Below are 26811 nucleotides of genomic sequence, written 5' to 3'. Positions count from 1 at the left end.
CTCACTACGTCACTCGCAGACCTGAGCAGGACTTCCCTTGGCTATACGCTCAGGAGCAAAATTGCTGGACGTAGGACATGCGTGTGCCTAATTGAAAACGCTGTGTCAGAGAACCTTCCGGAATGTCGCTGGAAGCGCGTGAGGGTTGCTGTAACCCGACATCTTCTCTTTCACTCATCACTCTTCATGTTTTGAATTTTTGCCTGTTTGATACATATAAAGTCATATCTCATTTTAATTTGTATTTCTCTACTGACTGATGTTTTATATGCCTGCTAGCTTACTGGATTTCCAATAAGCTTCGAAGCTTATTTTTATCCTTTGTTCCTTATCGTGTTGTCTTTTTCTCACTGATTTGCAGTACTCTCTTGCATATCCTAAATACTAGTTCCTTGCCAGTTTTAGACATTTTAGATACTGGAAACATTTTTTTCTGCCACTTACCCGTTACCTTTGACTGTGGTGTTGTTAGTTGAACAGAAATCTTCAGTTTTGATATAGTCAAATGTATCAGATTTTTGCCTTGTGATGAGACCTTTCGAAGTTTGGCGTAAGAAGACATTGCCCGTTGCAGATCAGCCCAGACTTTTCCTCTGTTTATCTTTACTATCAACAAAAGTGACCGGTTCTTTGCTTAGGGCTCCCGTGACGTGTACACACCTGTGACTTGTAAAGACCCGTCTCGGTCCTGTACTTTGTGGGAATTTCGCTGGTGGCAGGTTGAAACGTGTGTTCTAAAACACACACACACTACAGATACAATCTTGAGCTTTGAGTCTACGTGTCTGTATTTGTTTTAAGTTCAAAAGAGGGTTCTCTGCCTATCCAAGAGTCAGTTTTCAATTTAATGAAATTATAAAGCAGATACAGCATAGCAGTCCGTGTGTCACCCACATGACAACCTGTTAGTGTTTCCAAGCACATTTTGGAATCTCTGTTTTCTTTGGCTTGCTAAGCACATGTCTCTGGAACTCGTCATTCACTAAAATGTCTTTATTTTTTAAGATCTGAAGAGTCACTACTAAATTTTTGCTTTCCGTAAGGAATTCTTACTGTAAGAAAGATGTGGTAGGGGGGAAAAAGGCCGCAAAATTCTTCAGGGGCTTAACACTGGTTAGCCAGGCACGTATAAATGTTCACAGGGCTTTCTGCCGTCCGGGGTGACTTGGGAAGTGTGAGCGTGAAACTTCTCTCTGCCCACACATCCTCTGCAGTACTGTTGGACAGTGGCTTCGAAATGGTCCGACTAAAACTACCCCACTTCACAGCACATAGCTCCACTATTGAGGCTGGCGTGTCATCCGAAATGTTGTGGCCTTATTTTACATTTTCTCAAAAATGCAACCCCGGTAGAGACTATTTCCTGTGAGAAGCGTTTGATTTCTTTCCACCGAGCAGGGGTCGGGGTTGCGTTCTCAGACTCTCAGCACTCAGCGGTTTCCGGGTGAGATGCCAGTTGGCAGCAGGTCTGAGAGTTCTTTAGCTTTTCAAGGTATCTGTAGCCTAACGCGAAGCCCTTCTGAGTTCCTTAAAAGGCTGGTCAAGTTTTACAAAGGAGAAGGAGCGTCATCCAGCTCTCCAGGAAGTCTGAGCAATGTGCTAAACCCTCGTGGTCAGAAACCCACCCACTACACTATGTGCAAATGCACGGAGCAGACCAAATGTGCGCGGCACACGGCTGTTCCACGCGTGCTTTCCGGGGGGTTGTTCTGTCCATCTTGTTTCCATAACTCATCGCCAGGAGTTCAGAATGGGTTGGGATGTTCCGATACGAGCCTTCACATACGGGTAGCTCCCCCTCAGGCAGGAACTGTTCAACCTGAACATCCTATTTTATGAACAAAACCTTTTGAATTTGCGTTAACTCTTTGATGCTGCAAAGAAGAAATATCATTTTCTAGAAAAACCGAGTAGCGTCCTGGTGTCTTGCCACAGATTTTGGTTTGTGTTGTGCCCTTGGCTCCAGGTGAAGAACTGCACTGTCTACATCCATGACGACTCCGTGTTTGAGCGGGAGGAGCAGTTCAGGCTCCGCCTGGGCCACCCGCTGGGCAACCACTGGAGCGGGGCCCGCGTCGGGAAGAACAGCGCGGCCACCGTCACCATAGCCAACGATGAAGACGGTAACGGAGACCTTGCCTTTACTTGCCCTCAGGTCGATGGGCTATGATCTGATATTTTATAATATAATGTAATTACTAGTGTTTTGAAAAACGAAAGTGCTGTGAGAGTTGCCCACTGACAGTAATCTCCGAGTATTTATGTAAAACGTCAGCAGCAGATGATCACCCTCTACAGAGTGGCAGCAAGTTCGTGGGTATTTTAATCTCATTATTCCCGCGCGTTGCCGAGAGACAAGGGAAGAGGGTGGGTAAAAGCTGGGACGGAGATGCTGGACAGAGAATTGACACAATGTAAGTCACCGCAGTTCCGGAGCAGGACTGGAAATAGTGCACACTCGGAGTCAGGTGAATCCGATGAACTGATGTAAAACACTTCTGCCTTCCTAGAAAACTCTAATTTCTCAGTTTTCTTCTCTCTAGTGGATTTGGCCTATAGACCTAAAAAACTTAAACTGTATAGTCAGGTGTTGGCAAAGAATGACCCGGGCACCGGGGAAGACAAAACCTATTTCAAATAGGGACATAATTATTTTGCTAAAATAGAATTTTAATAAATGAATAGATGGCATAGCAAATAGTCGTAGGTGTTTTTGTTGACTATTTGCTGTGTACCAAGAACCATACTGACCGTATTATGTTATTTCATTCAGTCCTGGCAGTAATCCCTGGAGGTAGGTGTTACTGTCCTTGTGTAGTAAGTGAAGAAACTGAACCTCAGCAATAATTTGCATTCTTAGTTACAGTAAGTAGCAGAACTGGACGTAAACCTTATTTTGTCTGATTTTAGGAGCTACACTCATAACTGCTATGAGAGTCAGGGAGACTCTTAGGGATTCTAATGGAAAATCAGGCACTAAATTGAACATCGGGTAAAATAAGAAAAGCCCGTCTTGAAGTCGAATTCGTCCTTTACCCAGGGAGACTTGGGTTCAAATCCCGAAGTGAATGTCTCCCAGGCGCACGAACCCCGAGATTGCGGCTCGGAGAGGTCACAAATTCACACCGTGGTACAACGACCCTCCCAGGCTTCAGAGAACATTCTTAGTAAAAACAAAACCGTCTCAAATGAGGCTTATCTTCTACAGTTAGAAAGATTTGACTTTCTGAAAGGGAAAGAGAAGGAAACAAACATAAAGTTTAGAAGTTTCTGCAGTGTTCTACCATACAAGTGGTATAAAATTTGTAATTACTTTCAATTTTCCCATCTTTTTATCTCCCTCTCTAGCACCGCCCCACCCTTCTCCGTGAGATATAATAGGAAAGTGGGCATGATTTGAATATTCTGGTAAAAATTAAAATATTATTAATAATTTCCTAGCAATGATAATGGTACCTGGAACCAGATTGCAGTAGGAAGTCTTGTGTTCCTGAATCATCCGCGTAGCCGGTCACTGAAAGCAGCCGTGCTTGGCTCACGGCTTGTGAGACGTCAGGAAAGCAGGGGTTGGGGGGATGAGAGCACTGGGTGGGAGGAGCCAAAAGATCAGAGACGAGAGGGGGGCTGGGTCAATTTAACATGTAAATGAGGTAAATTATAAGCCTTAGAAATTCACGTCTCATAAATGAAAAGCTGATGGATGCAATAGATATGCATCAAAGGCCTATGTCTCAGGACCTTGATAAATTGAACAAAGTTTTAAAACATCCAGTGAACTAGATGCCCAGACGGGAACTTGGACTTCATGCATTGCAAAGTCCCTAAAAACATTTCTCCCGTTATGTTGCTTTTCACAAGGAACATGTGAGAAGTAACTCCTACGGGATGACAGACAGATTCATTTTTCCGGAATGTTGCTCGGTGGTAAACACTGATGGAGTTTCATGGCCGTTTGCCGTTTTGCCCGTGTACCGTTAACTACCGTGAACATTTCCCTCTTTCCGTTATGAGGTGTTTTCCTGGGAGTCGGGGTCCTTGGTGCCGTTCTAACTTGCTCTTGTTTTCCGGACCGTGTCTCCTCAGCACCCACCATCGAATTTGAAGAAGCTGCGTACCAAGTTCGGGAACCGGCAGGGCCGGAGGCGGTTGCGGTTCTGAGCGTCAAGGTGGTCCGCAGAGGGGACCAGAACAGGACGTCCAGGGTCCGCTGCAGCACCCGGGACGGGTCCGCCCAGTCTGGCGTGGACTATTCCCCCAAGAGCCGAGTCTTGAAGTTCAGTCCCGGTAAGCGAACGCCAGCCCCAGTCTGTGGGGTTTTTTTTTTCTTTCTTTCTTTCTTTTTTTTTTTTTTTTTATTTTTTTGAGACAGAGTCTCACTCTGTCACCCTGGCTAGAGTGCCGTGGCGTCAGCCTCACTCACAGCAACCTCAGACTCCTGGGCGCAGGCGATCCTCCTGCCTCAGCCTCCCGAGTAGCTGGGACTACAGCCATGTGCCACCATGCCTGGCTAATTTTTTCTATATATACTTTTAGCTGTCCATATAATTTCTTTCTATTTTTAGTAGAGACGGGGTCTCGCTCTTGCTCAGGCTGGTCTCGAACTCCTGACCTGGAGTGATCCTCCCACCTCGGCCTCCCTGAGTGCTGGGATGACAGCCCTGAGTCACCGCGCCCGGCCCTAAGACCTGTCATTGTTCCCTTTCTGCGTGAGGATGTGGGGGGAGGAAAGGTCTGGGGTAGTGACCTGGCCGAGATGTTTGCAGGAGGGGAGGAAGGGACCTTCACTCCAGGGATATTTTTGCCCTCAGAGAATCATCCTGCAGAAAGTGGGTCTCTCCGGCTGGAGCGCTCAGCCCTTCCAGGCCACTAACCGTCCCCGTGGCTGTGGCTGTGGACGCCAGCCTGGCAGGCACCCGCTTCCCGGGGGGGCAGCTTTGCACAGCTGTCTCTGTGGGTACAGGAGACGCAGCCACAGGAGCTCGTGCATAGAGCGTCAGGGGGAAAGAAAATTAAGAAAAATTAAGCAAAAGCACCCGTAACCGGGGCGAGGTGTACCTTGGATCACAGATTTTCATCGCTGCCAGCCGGTGCCCGGCAGGCGCCCGCAGTCCTCGAGTGGCGCTGGGCGGTAGGTCTGTGTCCCCGAGCTGCTGCCGCAGCTGGAATTTGGTCTGTGAAACAGACTCCTCGCGGAGAGGGCTAGGTGATCGGCCACCGCATCTGTAGAAAACCCCTAAAAAGGGCGCGTTTTAATACGGCAGCAGGGCCAGCCTGCACCGCCTGCTCCCGTCCCCTCACGAGGCCTCTGCTCTTTGTTCTGTCCTTGGCGAAGGTGTGGATCACATCTTTTTTAAAGTCGAGATCCTGTCCAACGAGGACCGGGAGTGGCACGAGTCTTTCTCGCTGGTCCTCGGCCCAGATGACCCCGTGGAGGCGGTCCTCGGGGACGTGACCACGGCGACCGTGACGATTCTGGACCAGGAGGCGGCAGGGAGCCTCATCCTGCCGGCACCGCCCGTGGTGAGTGGCCTGACCGCAGGGTCCCCGCGCTTGTCCCCGGGAATCGGGGACGAGACCCTGAGAGAGCTGGGACTTCCAGCTCGGCTTTTGTTCTTCTGATATCGTGGTTCTCAACCTCGAGCGATCCTGTCCCTGCTCTCCCCGTCCAGGGCCCGTCTGGGGACAGTTTCGGTTGTCACAACTGTCACACTGGGTTTTGCTGGGCAGAAGCCAGGGTGGCTGCCCAACACCCTGCAACACACAGGGACAGTGCCCGACAACAAAAGAATCATGTGACACGGATGTCGGAAGTGCTGAGGGTGGGAACCCTGTTCTGACCTTAGAGTGAGACCGAACCGCGTCGATGTCTTAGTCTGATGAGGACAGAGAGTGACACAATTGATCTCATCTCTCTGGTGGGACCTACAAGGGGGAGAAAGTGACACGGCCTCATCTCAAATGTCCCACCCGCGCCACACACAGAACTAAGTCTCTGCAGAGACGCAGGACTGAGCAGAATGAAGCCACTGTCTTCATAGTTAAAATTTCCCTGGGGGTTGCCGGGGAAGTTTAACCCCTGGTAGGGAGCAGTCAGACCAAGCCATCTAACCTCCCCGAATAGCGTCTGACATAGTAGAAGAGAAGGATTATTTCAAAGTGTGTCTCTTTTTGACCATGGAAGAAATACACGACCTCTGTTCACTCTTGTTTTGCCGAGTGGGCGCCCTCATACCATCAACAATTTGATGCATCTTTAAACCGGCAGCTGCCGTTCCTGGTACAGCCTTAGTTCCATGGGCAGCACCATGGAAGTGTTTTCCCATGCGTGACGGTGTCTGGTTTAGGAGTGCGATTAACAGAATGTAGAACCTGCTGGCCAGGCGGTAGGAGAATCTCGTCCACCACTGACGATCCGCAGTGTCTCTCAGGGGGGCCTGGAAAAACAAACCGTGAAAACTTCTCTTGTTGTAAAGAGCCCCTGGGTGTTCCGAGAGCTCGGGGGCCTCTGGGGAAGGCGCCGTGGTTTTCCGGCCGTCCCGGTGCCCGGCCTGAGCCGCAGCCGTGTTGCCGTCTCCAGGTGGTCACGCTTGCCGACTATGGCCACGTGGAAGAGGCCACCAGGGAAGGAGCCAGGAAGTCCCCGTCCCCCGGCTACCCGCTGGTCTGCGTCACGCCCTGCGACCCGCACTTCCCCCGGTTCGAGGTCACGCGGGGGCGCTGCCGCGAGGCCGGCATCAACCAGACGTCCGTGCGGTTCAGCTGGGAGGTGGCCGCCCCCAGCGACGGCAGCGGGGCCCGCTCCCCCTTCGAGACCGTCACCGACAGCACGCCGTTCACCAGCGTCCGCCACATGGTGGGTCCCGGCCTGGCTGGGGGGACGGGGCTGGCAGCGTCCTTTGTGACTCAGGCTCTGTCAGAGTCTTCCAGTCTGCGCGTGGCGGGTGGACTCTTCAGAGAAGCAGGTGCACGCGGTCCACACGCAGTCCGTTCATGCTTGTGTGAGGACGGGGACGCAGGGCAGTGGAAAGAGCGCTGGGCTAGGAGTCAGCGGGCCTTTTACAAACCCTGACTCCGTGTGTTTTTAACTAAGTGCCTGAGAGGTTTCCCACCTCTCTGAGTCTCGTTCTCCTGACCTGCAGAATAACACTCCTCCTCAGACACGTGACGAGGTCATTCACAGACGTGACCTGTGAATGAGCCAATAAGCCGAGGGTCCCAGGCAGGGACCAGCGATGACTCTTTGTGTTCAGGCATCTTCAGTGGTTCAGTGATCGTCAGCACATACGTTCCCTGAGGACGGGCGCCGCGGTTTCCGCCACGTGTGTATAGTGTGGTGGGAGTTGTGGCCCAGAGTGGCCAGCACGCTGACGGCACATAGTAGGGACCATCATTAAAGGAACAGAATGTTTATTTTATTTTATTTTATTTTTTTGAGACAGAGTCCCACTCTGTCACCCAGGCTAGAGTGCCGTGGCGTCAGCCTCGCTCACAGCAACCTCAGACTACTGGGCTCAAGCGATCCTCCTGCCTCAGCCTCCCGAGTAGCTGGGACTACAGACATGCGCCACCATACCCGGCTAATTTTATATACATATATTTTTAGCTGTCCATATAATTTCTTTCTATTTTTAGTAGAGACGGGGTCTCGCTCTTGCTCAGGCTGGTCTTGAACTCCTGACCTCGAGCGATCCTCCTGCCTCAGCCTCCCAGAGTGCTGGGATCACAGGCGTGAGCCACCGCGCCCGGCCCTGTGTCTGGGGTGTGAAGGAACCTGTAGAAAGACCTTCAAGGGTCGGAAAGCGTCCCAGCCCAGTTCCCAGCCGGAAACCGTGTTCTCAGAGCCTTTCCGGGTGTGGCCGTGGGGGCAGTGGGGGGAGGGGAACGGCAGGGGGAGAAAGAGAAACGGCAACTCCGGGAAGGAGGCGTCTCTGCTGCGCCCTGACTCCGGCTCTCGGCAGCTCTGACCCGCAGGGGGGCCGGGCAGCCTTGCAGGAAAGTCTGAAAACAGAGCTGGGCCGTCCTTTGCAGAACCCAGTGCAGGAAAGAACGGAGCTGTTAGTGGGAATCGGTCGTCTTGGTCCCCGTCTGTCTGCTGCTCTATTGTCCATGATAGTCCCTCGGCTGTCGGCATCACTGTCCCCAGCTGTCCCCACTGTCCCCTGACTGTCCTGCTGACAGTCAGGAATCGTGTGACCAATCTGTCCTGGGATCAGAGTTAGAGAACGAACGAGTGAATGGATGAGTAGATGGGCAGGTCAGGGAACGGACGGACGGACGGATGGATGAATGGATGGACAGATGGACAGACGGGTGGACGGATGGACGGACAGATGGATGGATGGACGGACGGGTGGATGGATGGACGGATGGACAGACGGGTGGATGGATGGACGGACAGATGGATGGATGAATGGATGGACGGATGGACGGACGGACGGATGGATGGACGGACGGACGGATGGATGAATGGATGGATGGATGGACGGACGGACGGATGGATGAATGGATGGATGGATGGACCGACGGACGGATGGATGAATGGATGGACGGACGGATGGACGGACAGGCGGACGGACGGGTGGATGGATGGACGGATGGACAGATGGATGGACGGACGGACAGATGGATGGACGGATGGATGGACGGACGGACAGATGGATGGATGGACGGATGGACAGACGGATGGATGGACGGATGGACGGACGGATGGATGGACGGACGGATGGACGGATGGATGGACGGACGGGTGGATGGACAGATGGACAGATGGGTGGATGGATGGACGGACAGATGGATGGATGGACGGACGGACAGACGGATGGATGGATAGATGGACGGATGGATGGACCAGTGGACGGATGGACGGATGGATGGACCGGTGGACGGATGGACGGATGGATGGACGGATGGACAGATGGATGGACCGGTGGACGGATGGACGGACGGATGGATGGACCGGTGGACGGATGGACGGATGGATGGACGGACGGGTGGATGGATGGACGGACGGACGGGTGGACGGACGGATGGATGGATGGACGGACGGACGGATGGATGGATGGATGGACGGGTGGACGGACGGACGGATGGACGGTCTCCTAGGTACCTTGTAGCAGACGGCGCGGGGAGCAGTGTCAGGGTGACACTCACGTCTGGGTGACGTGTTTCTCCCGGCAGGTCCTGGACAGCATCTACTTCAGCCGGAGGTTCCACGTGCGTTGCGTGGCAAAGGCCATGGACAAGGCGGGCCACGTGGGGACCCCGTTACGGAGCAACATCGTCACCATCGGGACAGACAGTGCCATCTGCCACACCCCCGTGGTGGCTGGGACCTCCCGGGGCTTCCAGGCCCAGCCCTTCATCGCCACCCTGAAGTACCTGGACGTCAAGCACAAGGAGCATCCGAACAGGTCAGGCCGGGGCTCCTGCCCGACCGGGGGGCCGGGGGGGTCTCAGGTGTCCCCTGGGAGGGCAGATCAGGGAGCGAGGCTTCTGCCAGATAAAAACAGGGGTGATAAAGGCTGCAGAAAAGCTGGGGTTCTTCAAAGGTCCCTCGAGGTCCGGCTCCTCGCCTGTCTTCCCAGCCTCGTTTCCCCGCGATGGCGTTGCCGTCTGCGGGTCCACCCGCCCGAACCGCGACTCACTTCCCGGGGGGCTCTGGACGCTCTCGGGCTCCGTCCCTCCGCCCTGCTGTGACCCCGCGACCCCGACCTGCCTCCACGGCCGCTGTTCCATCCTCCTGTCCTAAAGTCCCAGCTCACGCGTCTGTTCCAGGCACCTTCCCATCCTCTCCCCAGTTTGACCTGGAGGCTCCTCTAGCTACAGAGCTTCTTTCAGAGCACAATTATCATCTGTGCTCCTGCCCCCAGTAGGTGCTAAGACCTGACGGGTGGGGACCGCGGTCACTCATTTCTCGTGTCCTCGGCCTGGTGCGGTGACTCGTGACCCCTGAGAGGCACTTGCCAAATATCCACTGAACAAGCGAGTAGCAACGACATATAAACTATGAGCCAGTGGACTTGTGTTTTCCTGCGCCACCACGAGTTTGACGGGAGATGGATTTTCATTTTTGCATAGCAAAAGAGAATTTGCATATGCTGCACATATTAATTAAACATCATAATATTTAAGTGTGTCCCTTAATGAACAACTGAGTTCAGGGAAATGGAGTCCTTTGCATGGGGAAATAAAACAGCTCTGAATGTTTTGCCAAGAAGATAAAAATCCCTCTTTTTTCCTAACAGAATGACATATATTTTTGCTAAAGGGCAGTGACAGAAGCACCCAGGGTGCGGCTGACCGTTTTCTAGAAAAAGGCTCCTCCTCTTCGCACCCAGGTTTCTGGTTCCTTTTAACAATGTGGCTCTCTGCTCAGAGACAAACCGTATAAACTCAAAACACGCTTTCAATAAACACGCTCAAAATTTAAACCGGTGCAGTGAGACCTGCAGCTCATAAACACAGCTCTGTCGTGTTGCAGCCTTACCCGATGCTTCCTGAGCTCGTGTTTTATTTGGAGCCGTAGACTCTGTGCTCTGAGAAACACAAGCAGGGAAGGGAATGTTCCTCGTCCTCATGGAGGAGAAGCAAGATAGGCCAAGTCTGACAACACATAACAAGTACCAGCCCCCGTAAATAAGTTACAGGTTCCCAGTGCAAAGGCCACCTGAGTGCGAGGACACAGATCAAGGGACGGCTGCAGACTGTGGCTGTGAGGGCCATTGGGACTCGCGGGGAGGGCAGAGAGAGAAGGCTGCTTTCAGCTGGGAGAGACGGTGTGAGTAGCAGGATATCTAATTTCCAAGATAGTCGGCTCGGTGGAGAAATTGGCCGTAGGCCTTAAGAGCTCGGTGGTGTTTTTTGGTTTTTTTTGTTTCTTTTTTTTTTTTTGAGACAAAGTCCCGCTCTGTCACCCGGGCTAGAGTGCTGTGGCATCAGCCTCGCTCATAGCAACCTCCAACTCCTGGGCTCAGGGAATCCTCCTGCCTCAGCCTCCCTAGTAGCTGGGACTACAGGCATGCGCCACCATGCCCGGCTAATTTTTTCTATCTATATATTTTAGCTGTCCAAATCAGTTCTTTCTATTTTTAGTAGAGATGGGGTCTCACTCTTGCTCAGGCTGGTCTTGAACTCGTGACCTCAAGCGATCCTCCCGCCTCGGCCTCCCAGAGTGCTGGGATGACAGGCGTGAGCCACCGCGCCCGGCCAGTGGTGTCTTTTTGACTCAAACAAATACTTAAAAAAGAATATGACGGTCAGCCCTACCCAGCGTCCACAGACGTCCGCTGTGACCATGCAGGGGAGCGGCTTTAGCTCCTGGGGAAACAAGGGTTTCACTGAAAGCAAAGGAAAGTTTAAAGTAATCTGCGGTTGTGACGTTGTCTCTTCTTGCATAGAAAAAAAAAAAAAAAAAATCTCTGCCCCTGACAGCCGTCGGTGCAGAGTCTACGGGTCCCTCGGGGGGGCGGGGGGAGACAGCCCTGTTGTGCAGCCCGAGCCCAGACAGGAATCCTGCGTGGAGGGGGCTTCAGGGGAAAAAACTGACAGTTCGCTGGTGAAGACAGATGGGGAGGGACGAAGGCCGCGCCCTGCGGACTGTGCCCAGCGGCGGCCTGACGCCCGTTTCCGCCCCCTCCCCAGGATCCACATCTCCGTGCAGATCCCGCACCAGGACGGGATGCTGCCCCTCGTGTCCACCCGGCCGCTGCTCAACCTGCACTTCCTGCTGTCCGAGTCCATCTACAGACACCAGCACGTCTGCTCCAACCTGGTCGCCGCCCGCGACCCGGGGGGCGTCGCGGGTGAGCTCGGGGCGGGCTCCCCCCTCCCCCCCGCGCCGGCCCCGGGCCACGGCTGCCAGCGTGTGGCAGGGGACCGAAAGTGCTCTCCCACCCGGTCCTCCCCTGGGCGTCCGCAGACCCGGTGACCTTTCCTCGTCCCGTCCCTCCCCGCAGAGGCCGGGTTCCTGGACGACGTGGCCCACGACCGCGCCGCCCTGGGGCCCGGCTACGACCGACCCTTCCAGTTTGACCCCAGCGTGCGGGAGCCGAAGACCATCCGGCTGTACCAGCACCTGAACCTGAAGAGCTGCGTGTGGACCTTCGACGCCTACTATGGCATGACAGAGCTGATCGACGTGTGCGGGGGCTCCGTGACCGCCGACTTCCAGGTGGGCTGGTCGGGCTGCGAGCACGTGGGCGCCGCGCCAGCCCTGCTTGTTCCCCGTGCACTTGGTCCAGCGCTTTGCACCCGGAGCTGGGCCGCCCGACCCGGGGAGACGCGGCCCACGCCGCCCCGCAGGGTCCTGGCAGTGCTGTGGCTGGGAAAGGCCCAGAGTCCCCCGAACCAAGTTAATGTGGGAAAATCACCGTCCGGCTCAGCCGTTTGTGTAAATGTCTAATACTGACTTCTCTGGGCTTGCGGTTTTCCCTCTGCATATACTTTGGAGAGCCGAAAAGATCTACTCTTTTTTTTTTTTTTTTTTTTGAAACAGAGTCTCACTCTGCTGCCCGGGCTAGAGTGAGTGCCGTGGCGTCAGCCTATCTCACAGCAACCTCAAACTCCTGGGCTCAAGCGATCCTCCTGTCTCAGCCTCCCGAGTAGCTGGGACTACAGGCATGCACCACCACGCCCGGCTAATTTTTTCTATATATATTTTTAGTTGTCCAGATAATTTCTTTCTATTTTTAGTAGAGACTGGGTCTCGCTCTTGATCAGGCTGGTCTCGAACTCCTGAGCTTGAGCGATCCTCCCGCCTTGGCCTCCCAGAATGCTGGGATGACAGCCCTGAGCCACCGCACCCGGCCCAAAAAGATCTACATTTGACAGTAGGGTTGCTGGCAGGTGGATTTATTCCCTCCTCCAGCTGGGAAGGCGAGTCAGAGGGACAGGTGGGCACCGTCCCCTTTGGAAGACAACAAGGTCCCTGTCTGGCTACGCGTTGTGGAGGTCATGGTTTAAAACGCTTTGATTTCATGCCAGTTCTAAACTGACAACCCCTGCAAAGATAGACACTTTTTAAAATATTTATAAGCCATTAAACATTAGGGACAAGAGAAAATTTTATAGCCCGAAGCCGGAGTCATAGAAGGGCAGTTAAATCAAAGTGCTGGTGAGACTGGGCCCATCTCGTTCATGGGAAAATTAACTCTAAACAGGTTCTAGCTGGTTTTGAGTGGTCATCTCAGTCAGCTAAGAACAACTTAGAAGTTTTGTCTTCATTTCAAATTGAGGTTAACCTTACTGACTGATGGAGCTTGGAGAGGGATTTAGAGTCGTCTGGGGAAAGTGTCTGATAGAAATTTGTTCTTTTCTTTGCGACGCCGGTCAGCGTGGCTTCCTCTCATTCCGCACACCCTGCTGCCATCTGCTGAGCGAAACTTCACAGCGTCCTTAAGTTTTCCTTCTGTTTCTGCAGTGGCATAACCTACAGTCACTTTGGGAAACACAAAACTGAGTGATTTGTCCCTCCCCCAGCCTCAAAAATTAGCATCCTCTGTTCTTTATAATTCTTCTACAGTTATGTTTTGGATACTTTTGTGCAGAATAGGCTTAAAAATCTCAAAGATAAGGATTTCTTTTTTTTTTTTTTTTTTTTTGAGACAGAGTCTCACTCTGTTGCCCAGGCTAGAGTGAGTGCCGTGGCGTCAGCCTAGCTCACAGCAACCTCAGACTCCTGGGCTCAAGCGATCCTCCTGCCTCAGCCTCCCGAGTAGCTGGGACTACAGGCATGCGCCACCATGCCCGGCTAATTTTTTCTATATATATTTTTACTTGGCCAGATCATTTCTTTCTATTTTTAGTAGAGACGAGGTCTCGCTCTTGCTCAGGCTGGTCTCGAACTCCTGACCTCGAGCGATCCACCCGCCTCGGCCTCCCAGAGTGCTGGGATTACAGGCGTGAGCCACCGCGCCCGGCCCAGGATTTCTCATATATATATAGATAGATAGATAGAGATATATGCACACATATATACACATTCCACTTCTTAAACCAACACAGAAAAACTATATACATGGAAGTATTTTGTGGTTAGTTTCTTTCAAAATAGTTGAAACCGCTGACATATGGTAGAGAGAATATAGACCTTAGGACGGAGGCCTGGTTCGTACCTTTCTCTACCAGAGAACACTGGACTTGGGCAACACGTGACCTCTCTGAGCTTCCTCTGAAACTGTGACTGATGTGCTAGGCAGGCACCTTGCACAGTGTATCTGGCATAAAATAGGTTCATGGTCAATATTTGTCAAGGTTTTTTTTTTTTTAAAGAAAAATATCAGTAGTAATATCATGAGAGCTAAAGGAAAATAAACAAACAAAGAGGGAAAATTAACTTTGCCCGTCCACTGGAGCAGTTACTGAAGTTCTGACAGTGAGGCTGGGCGGTGGATTTAGCAAGACCTGTGTGTGGCAGGACGCGCTGTGAGGTCCAGGTAAGATCTGGAAATTTTCTTAAAAAAAAAAAAAAAATCATGTCAAAAAGGAATTTTTCAATGAATATGGAATTAGTGGAGTCTTTTAAAAAAATTGACATCAGATTTTAAATCCCTGGGAACTCTTAATATAAAAAAAATACTTTGGAAATATTGATAAAGCATTTTGGTTCTTTTCCTTAGTTACCCAGAAAAACACTTCACATTGTATTTTCAAACAAAAAAATACTATAAGTCTCATAGTGTGTTATAGTATTTGGCAATGACAAGATAAAATTATTTTAAAAATAAGCTTTTCTGTTATAAAAGAAATATACATTTATAAAGGAAAATATAAAAAACGTTGAAAAATGAATCAGCCAACTCTCCACTTACGCACGTGTTTGCAGTCAGCTTCGCCATGGAAGCCTCTGCTGCTAGTTTGCCTTTTCCTCCCTCTGTTCGCTGACCTGTCCCCCTGTCCCCCTGTCCCCCCGTCCACCTGTCCCTCCGTCCCCCTGTCCCCCTGTCCCCCCGTCCCTCCGTCCATCCTCTAACTCTGATTCTAAACACCAAGTGGGGTCGTTGGCCCTTGGTGAATAATTACTGAGTTAGGGAGCGGACACAGTTGCCCGAGGACGCGATGAGGAGGGACGCGGTGACTCTCCGCTGCTTCCTCGGCAGGTGAGGGACTCGGCCCAGTCCTTCCTGACGGTGCACGTCCCCCTCTACGTGTCCTACGTCTACGTGACGGCCCCCAGGGGCTGGGCGTCCCTGGAGCACCACACGGAGATGGAGTTTTCCTTCTTCTACGACACCGTGCTCTGGAGAACAGGTGCGCCCGGCGCCGCCCCCGCCGTCTCCGCCCTGCACGCGGGCACGGTCCAAAGAAAACATGGCGACCCTAACGGTGGCAGCGTCCCTCACCTGTTGTCCTGCGTACGGTCACAGTGGGGCCACCTCGGGTCGGGAGCGTGCAGATCTGTGCCCCCTGGGAAGGCACAATGTCCTCCTGTCTTCGTGCTGGGCACGGTCCCGTCCCGGTAGCTACAGCCCGGAGCGGAGGGTGGCGGGTGACCGGCGGGGACTCCCTCGGGGGACGATCGATCGTGTTCACTTTCTTCTGGTTAAAAGCCCTGTGGTTCACGCTGTTCACAGAGCAAACGGATCTTCAAATCAGAGGCAGGGAAATGGGAAAGTATGTCAGGAACACTCCACATTTATGCCGAGCGGCCCCTTTATTCATGTGGCCTAGAGTTTGCTCTTTGGAGTCTCAAAAGTAGGGACTGTAGCCTGTGGGACTTCAGGGGCTGCAACGCTAAAGTTTGATTGATTGATTGATTGATTTTTTTTTTTTTTCTGAGACAGAGTCTCGCTCTGTCACCTGGGCTAGAGTGCCGTGGCGTCAGCCTCGCTCACAGCAACCTCAAACTCCTGAGCTCAAGCGATCCTCCTGCCTCAGCCCCCGAGTAGCTGGGACTACAGGCATGCGCCACCGTGCCCGGCTAATTTTTTCTATATATATTTTTAGCTGTCCACGTAATTTCTATTTTTAGTAGAGATGGGGTCTCGCTCTTGCTCAGGCTGGTCTTGAACTCCTGACCTCGAGCGATCCTCCCGCCTCGGCCTCCCAGAGTGCTGGGATTACAAGCGTGAGCCACCGCGCCCGGCCTCCTGCCAGCTTTAATCCTGCATGGTTTGAGCACTAACTGTAGCCACCAGGACTTTGTGTGTGGATTTATTTAGTCCTAAAAGGTATCCTGGTAAGGGAAAGGAAATTCCGTAGGCAGCTGATTCACCGTAACCACATGCTGGTTTGAAGCTTGACAGCAAGAAGGTTTAAGATCCTTTTTTTGCTGAGCTCCACATCTGGGCTACACGGCGCTTACGGGCGAGAGGAGTTTGTGTCAAGGACAGCAGAACTGTAAGAAAAGAGCCACGTGAAATGAGCTGTCACACAGCAGTGAGGGGCTCGTGTGAAGACACACGTTCTATCTGGAGTGTGTTCGGATGCCCGTGCGGCTCTGCTCCGAGGGGTCCGGGGACAGCTCACGCAGGAGGGGCTCTGCACCGCTTGTCCGCGCCCTGACCTGCGTGTTCCGTGTGTGCCGGGCAGGGATCCAGGCGGACAGCGTGCTCTCCGCAAGGCTGCAGGTCGTGAGGATCTACATCCGGGAGGACGGCCGCCTCGTCATCGAGTTCAAGACCCACGCGAAATTCAGAGGTAGCGCCCGGGCTGTTTCCCCCAGCTGTTTGATTAAGAGATAGTTCAAAAGTAGGGAAAAGTGGAAGGAAAGGAACAATTAAAAAAGCCAACACTTGTTAACGTGTTTCTAGACCTTATGTACACGTGCACGCGTGTGCACTTTTTCTGGTCACACCGTTTGGAAGCAGGTTTGGGATTCATGTCAGGTTACCCTGAACACTTCAGTAGGCGTGTGGGGACAAGGACATTGTCTCACGCAATGACAACACCGTTGTCACGTCCGACATGTTCCGCATCGATGGCAACATCGAGTCCCAATTCCTGTTCCCCCTGTGGTCCCACCGTGTCTTTTCCGCCTGTTCTGACGTTTGTTTATTTTGTATCTGCTTATATGAAAAGAAGGGGGATCCAGTCAAGATTCGTATGTCGCATTGAAATTGTTGTCTCTCTTTGGTTTCTTTTCGCCTAAAACAGTCCCCGTATTTCAGTAATTCAGGGCCCTGTATCACTGCAGTTCTAAGGTGTCTTCCTTAGTAACCTTGACCTTTTTAACGGTGTTCACAATCGTCTGCTTCCACCACGCCCCTCAGTGGCCCCTAAATGGTGATTTTTACCCGACCTTGGTGTTTCTGGGTATAAACTGCTAAGACCTTTTTACTCCCGAGAAGCGTGTTGGTTAGAATCCAAGGCTAAGTACAGTCAGGTTTCACTGTCGCATAAGGACCCTGTTACCGTGGACGTGCCCATCAGCAGCATTTCCACAGGCCACACGCATATTTTTCATAGATACACATACATGACCGTGACGACCGTCACGAGCAGGGTGAGGGCTGGGGTGAGGGCCCGGCTGTCCTGACCAGCGGGGACTGTCCCAAGGGGCACAGGGCAAAGGGCATAGCCTGAGTTGTTGGGCGGAAGAACATTCGTGCAGTCCTCAGGCGTGTGTGGGGCTTCATCACAAGCACACAAGGCTCACAGACAGGTGCGTGTGTTTCCCCGGAAACAGGACAGTTTGTCATGGAGCACCACACGCTCCCCGACGCCAGGTCCTCCATTCTGACCCCGGACCACCTGGGAGGCATCGAGTTTGACCTGCAGCTGCTGTGGAGCGCCCAGACCTTCGACTCCCCGTACCAGCTCTGGAGGGCCACCAGCTCCTACAACAGGTGGACGCGGGGACGGGGGCCTCCGGGGGGGTCGGAAGGAGTTTCCGTTTCCTTCAGGGGTTTGGGAAATGAGGCTCTTCTCTGGTGGCTGGATTCTCTGCTAACAGGCAGACAGAGGCACCCCTCGAGCAAATAGGGAAAGAAACAAATCTAGCTCAGAGCAGCTTCTTTTTTTTTCTTTTCTTTTTTTTGAGACGGTCTCACTTTGTCACCCCAGCTAGAGTGCCGTGGCATCAGCCTAGCTCACAGCAACCTCAGACTCCTGGGCTCAAGCCATCCTCCTGCCTCAGCCTCCCGAGTAGCTGGGACTACAGGCATGCACCACCATGCCCGGCTAATTTTTTCTATGTATATTTTTAGCTGTCCAGATGATTTCTTTCTATTTTTAGTAGAGACGGAGTCTCGCTCTTGCTCGGGCTGGTCTCGAACTCCTGACCTCGAGCGATCCTCCCGCCTCGGCCTCCCAGAGTGCTGGGATTACAGGCATGAGCCACCGCACCCGGCCGAGAATGATCTTGTTCTTTAACTTTATAAAGGGAGGGGGCTGTAGCATTTGAGAGGGGAACCCCAAAACCGAGTGCTAGCGAAACGGGGTGAGGACGCTCCGCAGAGCAGCACCGGACATGGCCGCGTCTGAACCATGAAAGCTGTCTCTGCGTTGGAGCATGTGCCTAACAGGGTGTCGGTCAACAAGGAACACGGAACAGAAATTGTCAGCCACAGTTTCATGAAATCTAAAGGAAATGGCCAGTTCTGCTCTGGCAGCACATGAGCCGTTTAGGTTTTCATGAACACTGTGCCTTTCCCAGCTTTCTCCATGAAAAGGACTTGAATCCATGAAAGTAGCTTTATTCACCACCTCTGGGTGATACTCGGAAAGTTAGAATAATCAGACGCGAGTTCCCGAAAATGGTGTCTGCGGGCTCGTAAAGCTCTTGGATGCTGGACACCAATCCCATCCGAAAACCGTCTTAGTAAAGTGTGTGTCCTTCTGGGTGAGCAAATGAGCTGTCAGCTGTCCCCCGTGACCCCCGTCTGCTCCGCGTGTCCCCAGGAAGGACTACTCGGGCGAGTACACCATCTCCCTGGTCCCGTGCACGGTGCAGCCCACGCAGCCGTGGGTCGACCCCGGAGAGAAGCCTCTGGCCTGCACGGCACACGCCGCGGAGAGGTAGGAACTGCCGTCGGCCCTCATTATTTGCGGATTTCTTTTTTTCATATTTCAAAATATTATGGGGGTTCAAATGTTTTTGGTTGTGTGGATCACTTTTGTAGTGCTTGAGTCGGGGTTATGAGTGCGCCCGTCCCCCAGGTAATGTTCACGGTGCCCGTTGGGTAGTTTCTCCCCGCTCCCTGCTGGACTCCCACTGAGTTTTACTTCTCTGTGCACGTGTGTGCTCGTCGGTTGGTTCCACTTTAATGTCAACCACACGTGGTGTTTGCTTTTCCATTCTTGAGATACTTCACTTAGGACAGTGGTCTCCAATGTCATCCAAATTGCTGCAAAAGGCATTAATTCATTCTTTTTCATGGCTGAGTAGTACTCCGTGGTTTACACAGACCACATTTTGTTCATCCACTCATGGATTGGTGGGCACTTGGGTTGATTCCACATCTTTTCAGTTGTGAGTTGTGCTGCAATAAACATTCTAGTGCAGGTGTCTTTTTGATAAAATGACTTTCTTTCCTTTGGGTATCTGTAGATACCCAGTAATGGGATTTTTGGATCAAATGGTAGGTCTACTTTTATTTTTATTTTTTTTTTTTTCTTTCTATTTTTTTCTTTATTTTTCTTCTTTATTTTTTTTTATTTTTTTTTCTTTATTTTTTTTTTCTTTATTTTATTTCTTTTTTTTTTGAGACAGAGTCTCGCTCTGTTGCCCAGGCTAGAGTGCCGTGGCGTCAGCCTAGCTCACAGCAGCCTCAAACTCCTGGGCTCAAGCGATCCTACTGCCTCAGCCTCCCGAGTAGCTGGGACTACAGGCATGCGCCACCATGCCCGGCTAATTTTTTCTATTTTTAGTAGAGACGGGGTCTCGCTCTTGCTCAGTCTGGTCTCGAACTCCTGACCTCGAGTGATCCACCCACCTCGGCCTCCTAGAGTGCTGGGATTACAGGCATGAGCCACCGCACCCGGCCGTAGTTCTACTTTTAGATCTTTGAGGAATCCCCGTACTATTTTCCATAGAGGTTGTACTAATTTGCAGTCCCACCGACAGTGTATAAGTGTTCCTTTCTCTCTGCATCCACGCCAGCATCTATTGTTTTTTGACTTTTTAATAAAAGCCATTAACTATGGTAAGGTGATATCTCATTGTGGTTTTAATTTGTATTTCCCTGATGATTAGTGACGTTAAGCATTTTTTCATGTTTATTGGCCATTTGTCTGTCTGTCTTTTGAAAATATTCTGTCCATGTCTTTTGCCCACTTTTTAATGGGGCTGTTTGTCTTTTTCTTGCTGATTTGCTTGAGTTCTTTGTAGATTCTTATTAGCCGTTTATAGAATATATAGCTTATGAATATTTTCTCCCATTCTGTGTGTCGTCTATTTGCTCTGTTAATTATTTCCTTAGCTGTGCAGAGCCTTTTAATTTAATCAAGTCCTGTTTGTTTATTTATTTATTGCTGTGATGGCCATTGGGGTCTTTTTCATAAATTCTTCACCTAAGCCAATACCTAGAAGAGTTTTTCCAACATTTTTTCTAGAATTCTTACGGTTTCATGCCTTACGTTTAAGTCTTTTATCCATCTTGAATTGATTTTGGGGGGTGGTGAGAGGTAGGGATCCTGTTTCACTCTTCTGCTCGGGGAAAAGTCTAGCTGGGAGCGTGGTGGCCCTTTAGCAACCAAAGAGCAATGGGGGCCCCTAGAATGAAAAGGTGAGAAAGAAAGAAGCAAATGAAACCAAAGAGTTCTAGAGACTAAGTAATTATTCCTATACAAAAGAGCAGATTAACTTCACAATGACCAGATAAAGTCCCACACACACCTCTTTATTGAGAGAATACTTAGCGCCCACAACACACTCTGGGCACAGTCCTGAGGGGCTGGGAAACAAGGGCAGCTCCAGCGACATCCGCAAAGCCGACCCTGCTCTCACAGAGCTCCTGTTTCTCCTGCGTGTAGGTTCCTGATCCCCATCGCCTTCCAGCAGACCAACCGCCCCGTGCCGGTCGTGTACTCGCTCAACACTGAGTTTCAGCTCTGCAATAACGAGAAGGTGTTCCTAATGGACCCCAGCACATCCGACATGTCGCTGGCAGAAATGGATTACAAAGGAGCCTTTTCAAAGGGTGAGTTGCGGCCGGGCACGGTGGCTCACGCCTGTGATCCCAGCACTCTGCGAGGCCGAGGCGGGTGGATCGGTCGAGGTCAGGAGTTCAAGACCAGCCTGAGCAAGAGTGAGACCCAGTCTCTACTGACAGTAGAAAAATTTGCTGGGCACAGTGTAATGCACCTGTAGTCCCAGCTACTCGGGAGGCTGAGGCAGGAGGATTGCTTGAGCCCAGGAGTCTGAGGTTGCTGTGAGCTATGATGACGCCACGGCACTCTAGCCTGGGCAACAGAGTGAGACTCTGTCTCCAGAAAAAAAATAAATAATAATAATAATAAGAAGAAGGGACTCTGACTCCCGGACATTTCTTGAATTCCTCCCCTCCCATCTGTACTTTAGGTGCCCGTCTCACTGTACCTGGTCCCTGGGACTCGAGTCTCTCTGTCCTTGCTCTGTTCTCCATGTTTCTAAGCCAGGCATGTTGACATTACCCCCCTGCTTAGAATCTTTCAGGGTTTCTTATCACTTATATATTCAAGTTCAGCATCCTCAGCATGGTCTGTCCACACCGGGGGTCTCTCCACACCGGGGGTCGGCGCATCCTCCACTCCAGCCACCCCGGCCGGCGCAGCCCCACGCAGCAAACGCTTTGCCGAGCCTTTGACCTCGGGGGATTTGTGCTCAGATCCTGCTCCCACCACCCCGTCGCTGTGGGGCTTGGGCAGTTACTCACGATGAGAACAGGGACTGGGCCTCTCTCCTGGGCCCTGGGGAGGCTTAGACAAGACGTGCAGGTGACGAGCCTGGTGCCGTGGCAGGCGCCAAGGAACCAGCACCTGCGCCAGGGCTCACCCTGGCAGCAGTCGGCATCTGGTACACAGGCTTGGGTTTTGTTTTTGGTTGTTGTGGGTTTGTTTGGGGTTTTTTTGTTTTGTTTTGGGGTTTTTCGCCTAGAATGCTCCCTCCTGCCTCTCCCTCCCACCCCAAGTGCACTGTCTGACTAACAACTGGTCATGTTTCAGGGACGGCTCAAGTGTCATCTTTCTTTAAGTCTGTCCATACCTTTCTCTACTCTGGTTTCTGTCCTTGGCTTTGTGCTCATTTGACGTGACGTGTCCTCCTCTACCGCGGTGTGTGACGGTGCCGTGTTGTGGTGGTTTGGGTTTCGGAGCCAAAGCAGCTTGACTGTGAATCCCACCCTCACGCTGATGAGCTTTGCGACCTTCCACGAGCCACTCGGCCACTCCCTGCCTCAGTTGTCTCCTCCGGGAAGCTGAGTGACGAGTGTGTGCGTCACCACGTGAGACGGGCCCGGCACACAACCCAGCAGGCAGCGCGAGTCTGATAAGCGTTCGCTGTTTCTGTCTGTCGCCCTGCTTTTATTTCTGTCCTCTCAGCTGCGTCTCTCTCCTTCGCACCCCTGTGCCTAGCAGGGTGCTTTGCATACCCTAGGTGGCTAATTAGTGCTTACTGAATAGGAGAAACGAGAAATGGAAGAGTATTTTAGGGGCACGTGGACTCACTGAGCTCTTCATGAAAGGTACTTTTGGCTCTAAGAGAGGGAGTTAAATCTTCTCTGCGCTCGACGTCGCTCTTTCCTTGCCGTCTGACCTGATTATCGCCTCTCAATCTTTGCAGGTCAGATCCTTTACGGCCGCGTGCTGTGGAATCCAGAGCAAAACCTGAACGCTGGCTACAAGCTGCAGCTGGAGAAGGTCTATCTCTGCACGGGCAGGGACGGCTATGTGCCCTGCTTCGATCCCACGGGGACCATCTACAACGAGGGCCCCCAGTACGGCTGCATCCAGCCCAGCAGGCTCCTGAAGCACAGGTTCCTGCTGCTGGTACGCGGCCGCGCCGCCCCGGGCACCTGCATGCGTTCCCCCGTCGTGGATTCTGCCCGCGTAGACAGGCCCGTCTTGGGGGCTCGCGCGCTCTCTCTCTCTCTCTCTCTCTGTGTTTCTGCTGTTGCTGGTGTTATTTCTCTCTGATCCGCTGAATGCTAGTCCGTGTGACCGAAGGTGACGGTTACGGTGCGAAGCGTGACAGGCTGCTCACCGACGTCCAGGAAGCAGAAACCTCAGGCCAGTGTTTCTCACAGGCCGGAGACCCTGAGTGTCCCCAGTCCTCTTTCCGGAAGTCCACAGAGTCACACCACTTTCGTAATAGTGCGACGATGCTTGTCTTTTTCACACTCACTCCCTCTGGGGCTGTAGAGAGTACGAAAAGGTTTTATCGATACGATTTCAGATTCCCCAGGTGACTCGTCTTTAAAACGTAACATTTACCGAGTTCTAATTTAGTACCGAAAAAGAGTAGCCATAATTATCTGGAAAAGCTACTGACGCCTTCCTGCCTTCTCCGACCGCACGGCTGTGTGTTTGCTTCCCACACGTCAGCCTCGACGGCAGGTCACAGCGGACCGAGTTCAGAAGCAGCTGTGACAGCCGGGCCCTTTCCGGAGATGGACAAAAAATGTGAAACGAGGGAGGGGATGAATATTTAGTATTTTCACTAAAAAAATATCTTACTGAGGTTAACGTGTGATGGGTTGTTCGTTGTCACTTTAAAATGAATGAATGAGTATTTTTAAATTTTTTTAGTTCAGTTTTTAAGACAGTAAATATTGATCGATATAAATCACATACACAGAAGCTCTTTGGGGTCCCTGAGTGTTGAGTGTGCAGAGGGTCCTGAGACGAGTCGGCGTGAGCATCGCTGGTCCAGGCCATCCCGCTCTCTGCCTGTCGAGGTCAGGGCAGCCCCGGGGCCGTCCCCTTAGAGAGAGGAGCCGGTGCCCGAGGCCGCCGGAGGCTTCCGGAAGGAGCTCCCTTCACACACGCTCTCCCCACCCGGCCCAAAACGAGCGAAGAGTCCTCTTCTCCTTGCGGTGACTGCCGTCTGCCGGGACAGCGGCTCTGCCTTTCCAAATCTTGCGTTTTCTCTCCTGCCATCAGGACCGCAGTCAGCCAGAGGCGACGGATAAGTTCTTCCACGACGTGCCCTTCGAGGCCCACTTTGCTTCCGAGCTGCCGGAGTTCCACGCGGTCAGCAGCAGGCCGGGCGTGGACGGGTTCACCCTGAAGGTGGACGCGCTCTATAAGGTGAGTTTGCGGGAAGCCGGAAGCCGAGGACCAAGCCGCGGCCAAGCTTGCGAAAAGGGGGAATGAGTCCTCTCTGGACGGCCAGGTGTTGCTCACAGCACTGTCGCTGGCTGGTCTTTTTATTGTTGCTAAGCTCATCGTTCACCCAGAGTGTTCACCGTCTGTCCCCAGTAGACCAAAGCAACGACAAAATTCGTATTGTCACTTGTCGTCGTGTACATCAGGGCTACATAGGATACGCCGGTGTTTGTAAGTTCTTATATATCAGTTACCTTTTCCGCTCTGTGCTGGGCCAGCCAGTTTTCACAGGCATGTGGAAAACGTTTAACAGAATCTAGATGCAACACAGCAATTTAGAATGGCAAGAATTACTAGTATTTAATAAACAAAAATACCCTAAATCCCAGCAATAAGCAGGAACTTCCAAGATCAAATTTTACTTTTCTTTCTATCTCCAAATAGTTACCCGTGACCCTTCAGAACTGTGATCACTTTTCAGAATTTGTTTCAAAGCCATGGAGGTGTCAGTGGGGGCAGATGAGAAGGAAATAAATACTTGGTGATACGACCTCTCGGGACGACCCAGGAAGTATTCGGATTTAGCAACTGTTCGCCGCGTGTCTACGCGCTGTGCAGAGTAGACGTGTGGTGAATGTTTGCTGAGACTCCGTTTTAGCTGAAGTTCATGGATAAATAGCAAATTGGCACAGCGAACAATTGGAGGTCCGTGGGAATAAATGTGGTTATTCATACGCTATTGTTTCACTTCTGCCAGTAAAGACCAACAAACCGTAAGGATTCGTTTAGCGAAAGGGACCATGAAGGATAAATTCTTAGGCACAGGTGGGGAAACAGAAACGCGTGGGACTAGCTAACCCCAAATCACCCCGATCTGGGAAGGAAACAGAACCCGTGATGCCTGGCTCCGTTCTCTGTGTGTGACAGACATCAGGCCTTACTGACGCTTTGCCCGAAACCAGCTGTCCATCAAAGTGTTTGCACGGCAGCAACTGTGTCCCCTTGTCCCTTCCTCCCCAGAGGTGGTCGGGCAGCGGTGACGCGTCTGCTTTGTCTCCTGTCCCCTCGTGCAGGTGGCGGCCGGACACCAGTGGCATCTCCAGGTCATTTACGTCATCGGCCCCGACACCGTCTCGGGGCCCCGGGTCCAGCGCTCGCTCTCGGCCCCCCTGAGGCGCCAGCGGCGGGACCTGGGGGACCCTAGTGGCCGGCTGAGCCTCGACGACTCCCTCGTCTATGACAACGAGGGCGACCAGGTCAAGAACGGCACCAACATGAAGTCCCTGAGCCTGGAGATGCCGGAGCCGGCGGTGGCCGCGTCTCTGTCCCAGACGGGCGCGTCCGTCGGCAGCGCCCTGGCCGCCACCGTGCTGCTGCTCTTGGTGTTCCTGGCGGCTTGTCTCGTCACCAGGAAGTGCCAGAGACGGAGGAGGAAGCGGCCCCCGGAGGGCGTTTTGGAGGAGCACCCTCTGAACACCAAGGTGACGGTGCCCGAGGGGCGCGGGGCCCGGCTGGAGAAGAACGTGCGCAGAGAGTTCTGCGCCGTGCGGGGCCTCGGCGGGCTGCAGGCGACCCCGGGCCGCACGCTCGCAGGCGCCAAAGTGAGAAAGCTCAGCCTGGAGGTCAGAGTTCACAACAATCTGCAAGACGGAACAGAAGTTTAACGGGGAGACTCGTGTGCAGTTTTTTCTAAAGTCATTTTTATAACACGGGGGGGAATACTGGTATTTTTATAATCTCGCAGATCAAAAAGGGAAAACCTGGGCTCCGGGCGGCGCCGGCACACACCACACGCGTCGCCCGTCCGCCGAGCCACCTCGTGACGCAGAGAACCGCGGGGCCCCTGAGCTCCGGGGCAGGACGGTTTCCGTAGTCCCTTTCCGGAGCCGCAGCAGCTGTGCCTGCTCCTCGCTCAGGGTGATGGCGGAGACCGGCCGTTTCAGCACCAGGGCAGGCGAGGGGGCCGCGCACGGCGGTCTCGGGGAGCCAGGGGGCTGCGCACGGCGGTCTCGGGGAGCCAGGGGGCTGCGGGGCTCTCAGCTTCCTCTCCCACCCGGCTTTCTCCTCCTCGGGCTTCTCCCGGGTGTCTGGGCGGTGGAGCATGAATTGCTGACACCCAGATTCCTTTAAAAATTCTGCTCATTAGCACCCCGTCCATAGTGGCCCCTGGCCTCCGTCTGACACCCTGAGGTCCAGGCTGCTCTGACCGAGCTTTGCTTCCCAGAGCCCGTCTCACCCGGGGACGTCGGCGTCTTTAGCTGCCACAGAGCGAAAGATTCGTCTCTGCAATCGTGGCGGAAACCTCCGGCCCTGCTGCCAGGCCCCGGCACGGAGGGCTCCCCCTTACAAAGCGGGGGACAGAAACCCAGGAATGGGGGGCTGGGAAGCTCTCAGAGCACGTGAGTGAGGCGTCGGCCCAGGCCCGGGAAACGTCTTTGCTCACGGCTGGCCCGCGCCTCGCGGAGATGCTTCTCCCTGACGAGGAAGCTGCGAAGCCTCGATCACCGTGGCCGTTTTGTTCAGCGTCGCCGTGGCTGCTCGACCCCCAGCGCACTTGCCTGCCGCGTCAGGCTTTGCCAGTCCCACAAAGGCAAGCCCTCGAGCTTTGGCAGCCGCCGGCCTTTATTTTGT

At 52.8% G+C, this 26811-nt stretch overlaps 1 protein-coding gene across 1 annotated transcript in view; it reads left to right on the top strand.

Annotated features, from left to right (window-relative positions):
- The window catches only part of FRAS1 (Fraser extracellular matrix complex subunit 1), a 302789-nt gene extending 276655 nt beyond the window's left edge, over positions 1 to 26134 (top strand). Inside the window, exons 59-73 of the mRNA XM_069485441.1 lie at positions 1967 to 2123; positions 4084 to 4284; positions 5333 to 5520; positions 6578 to 6853; positions 9178 to 9410; positions 11641 to 11801; positions 11955 to 12169; positions 15096 to 15246; positions 16528 to 16635; positions 17624 to 17783; positions 18838 to 18954; positions 20911 to 21077; positions 22697 to 22902; positions 24016 to 24162; positions 25254 to 26134. Coding sequence (XP_069341542.1) covers positions 1967 to 2123; positions 4084 to 4284; positions 5333 to 5520; positions 6578 to 6853; positions 9178 to 9410; positions 11641 to 11801; positions 11955 to 12169; positions 15096 to 15246; positions 16528 to 16635; positions 17624 to 17783; positions 18838 to 18954; positions 20911 to 21077; positions 22697 to 22902; positions 24016 to 24162; positions 25254 to 25844 — 3078 coding nt within the window. The 3' untranslated portion in view covers positions 25845 to 26134. The remainder of the gene's footprint in view (positions 1 to 1966; positions 2124 to 4083; positions 4285 to 5332; positions 5521 to 6577; positions 6854 to 9177; positions 9411 to 11640; positions 11802 to 11954; positions 12170 to 15095; positions 15247 to 16527; positions 16636 to 17623; positions 17784 to 18837; positions 18955 to 20910; positions 21078 to 22696; positions 22903 to 24015; positions 24163 to 25253) is intronic.
- The last annotated feature ends 677 nt before the right edge of the window (positions 26135 to 26811 follow it).

Source organism: Eulemur rufifrons, chromosome 13, assembly GCF_041146395.1.
Source record: "Eulemur rufifrons isolate Redbay chromosome 13, OSU_ERuf_1, whole genome shotgun sequence".
Lineage (NCBI taxonomy): Eukaryota > Metazoa > Chordata > Mammalia > Primates > Lemuridae > Eulemur > Eulemur rufifrons.
This window is presented reverse-complemented; position numbering and strand designations above follow the sequence as displayed.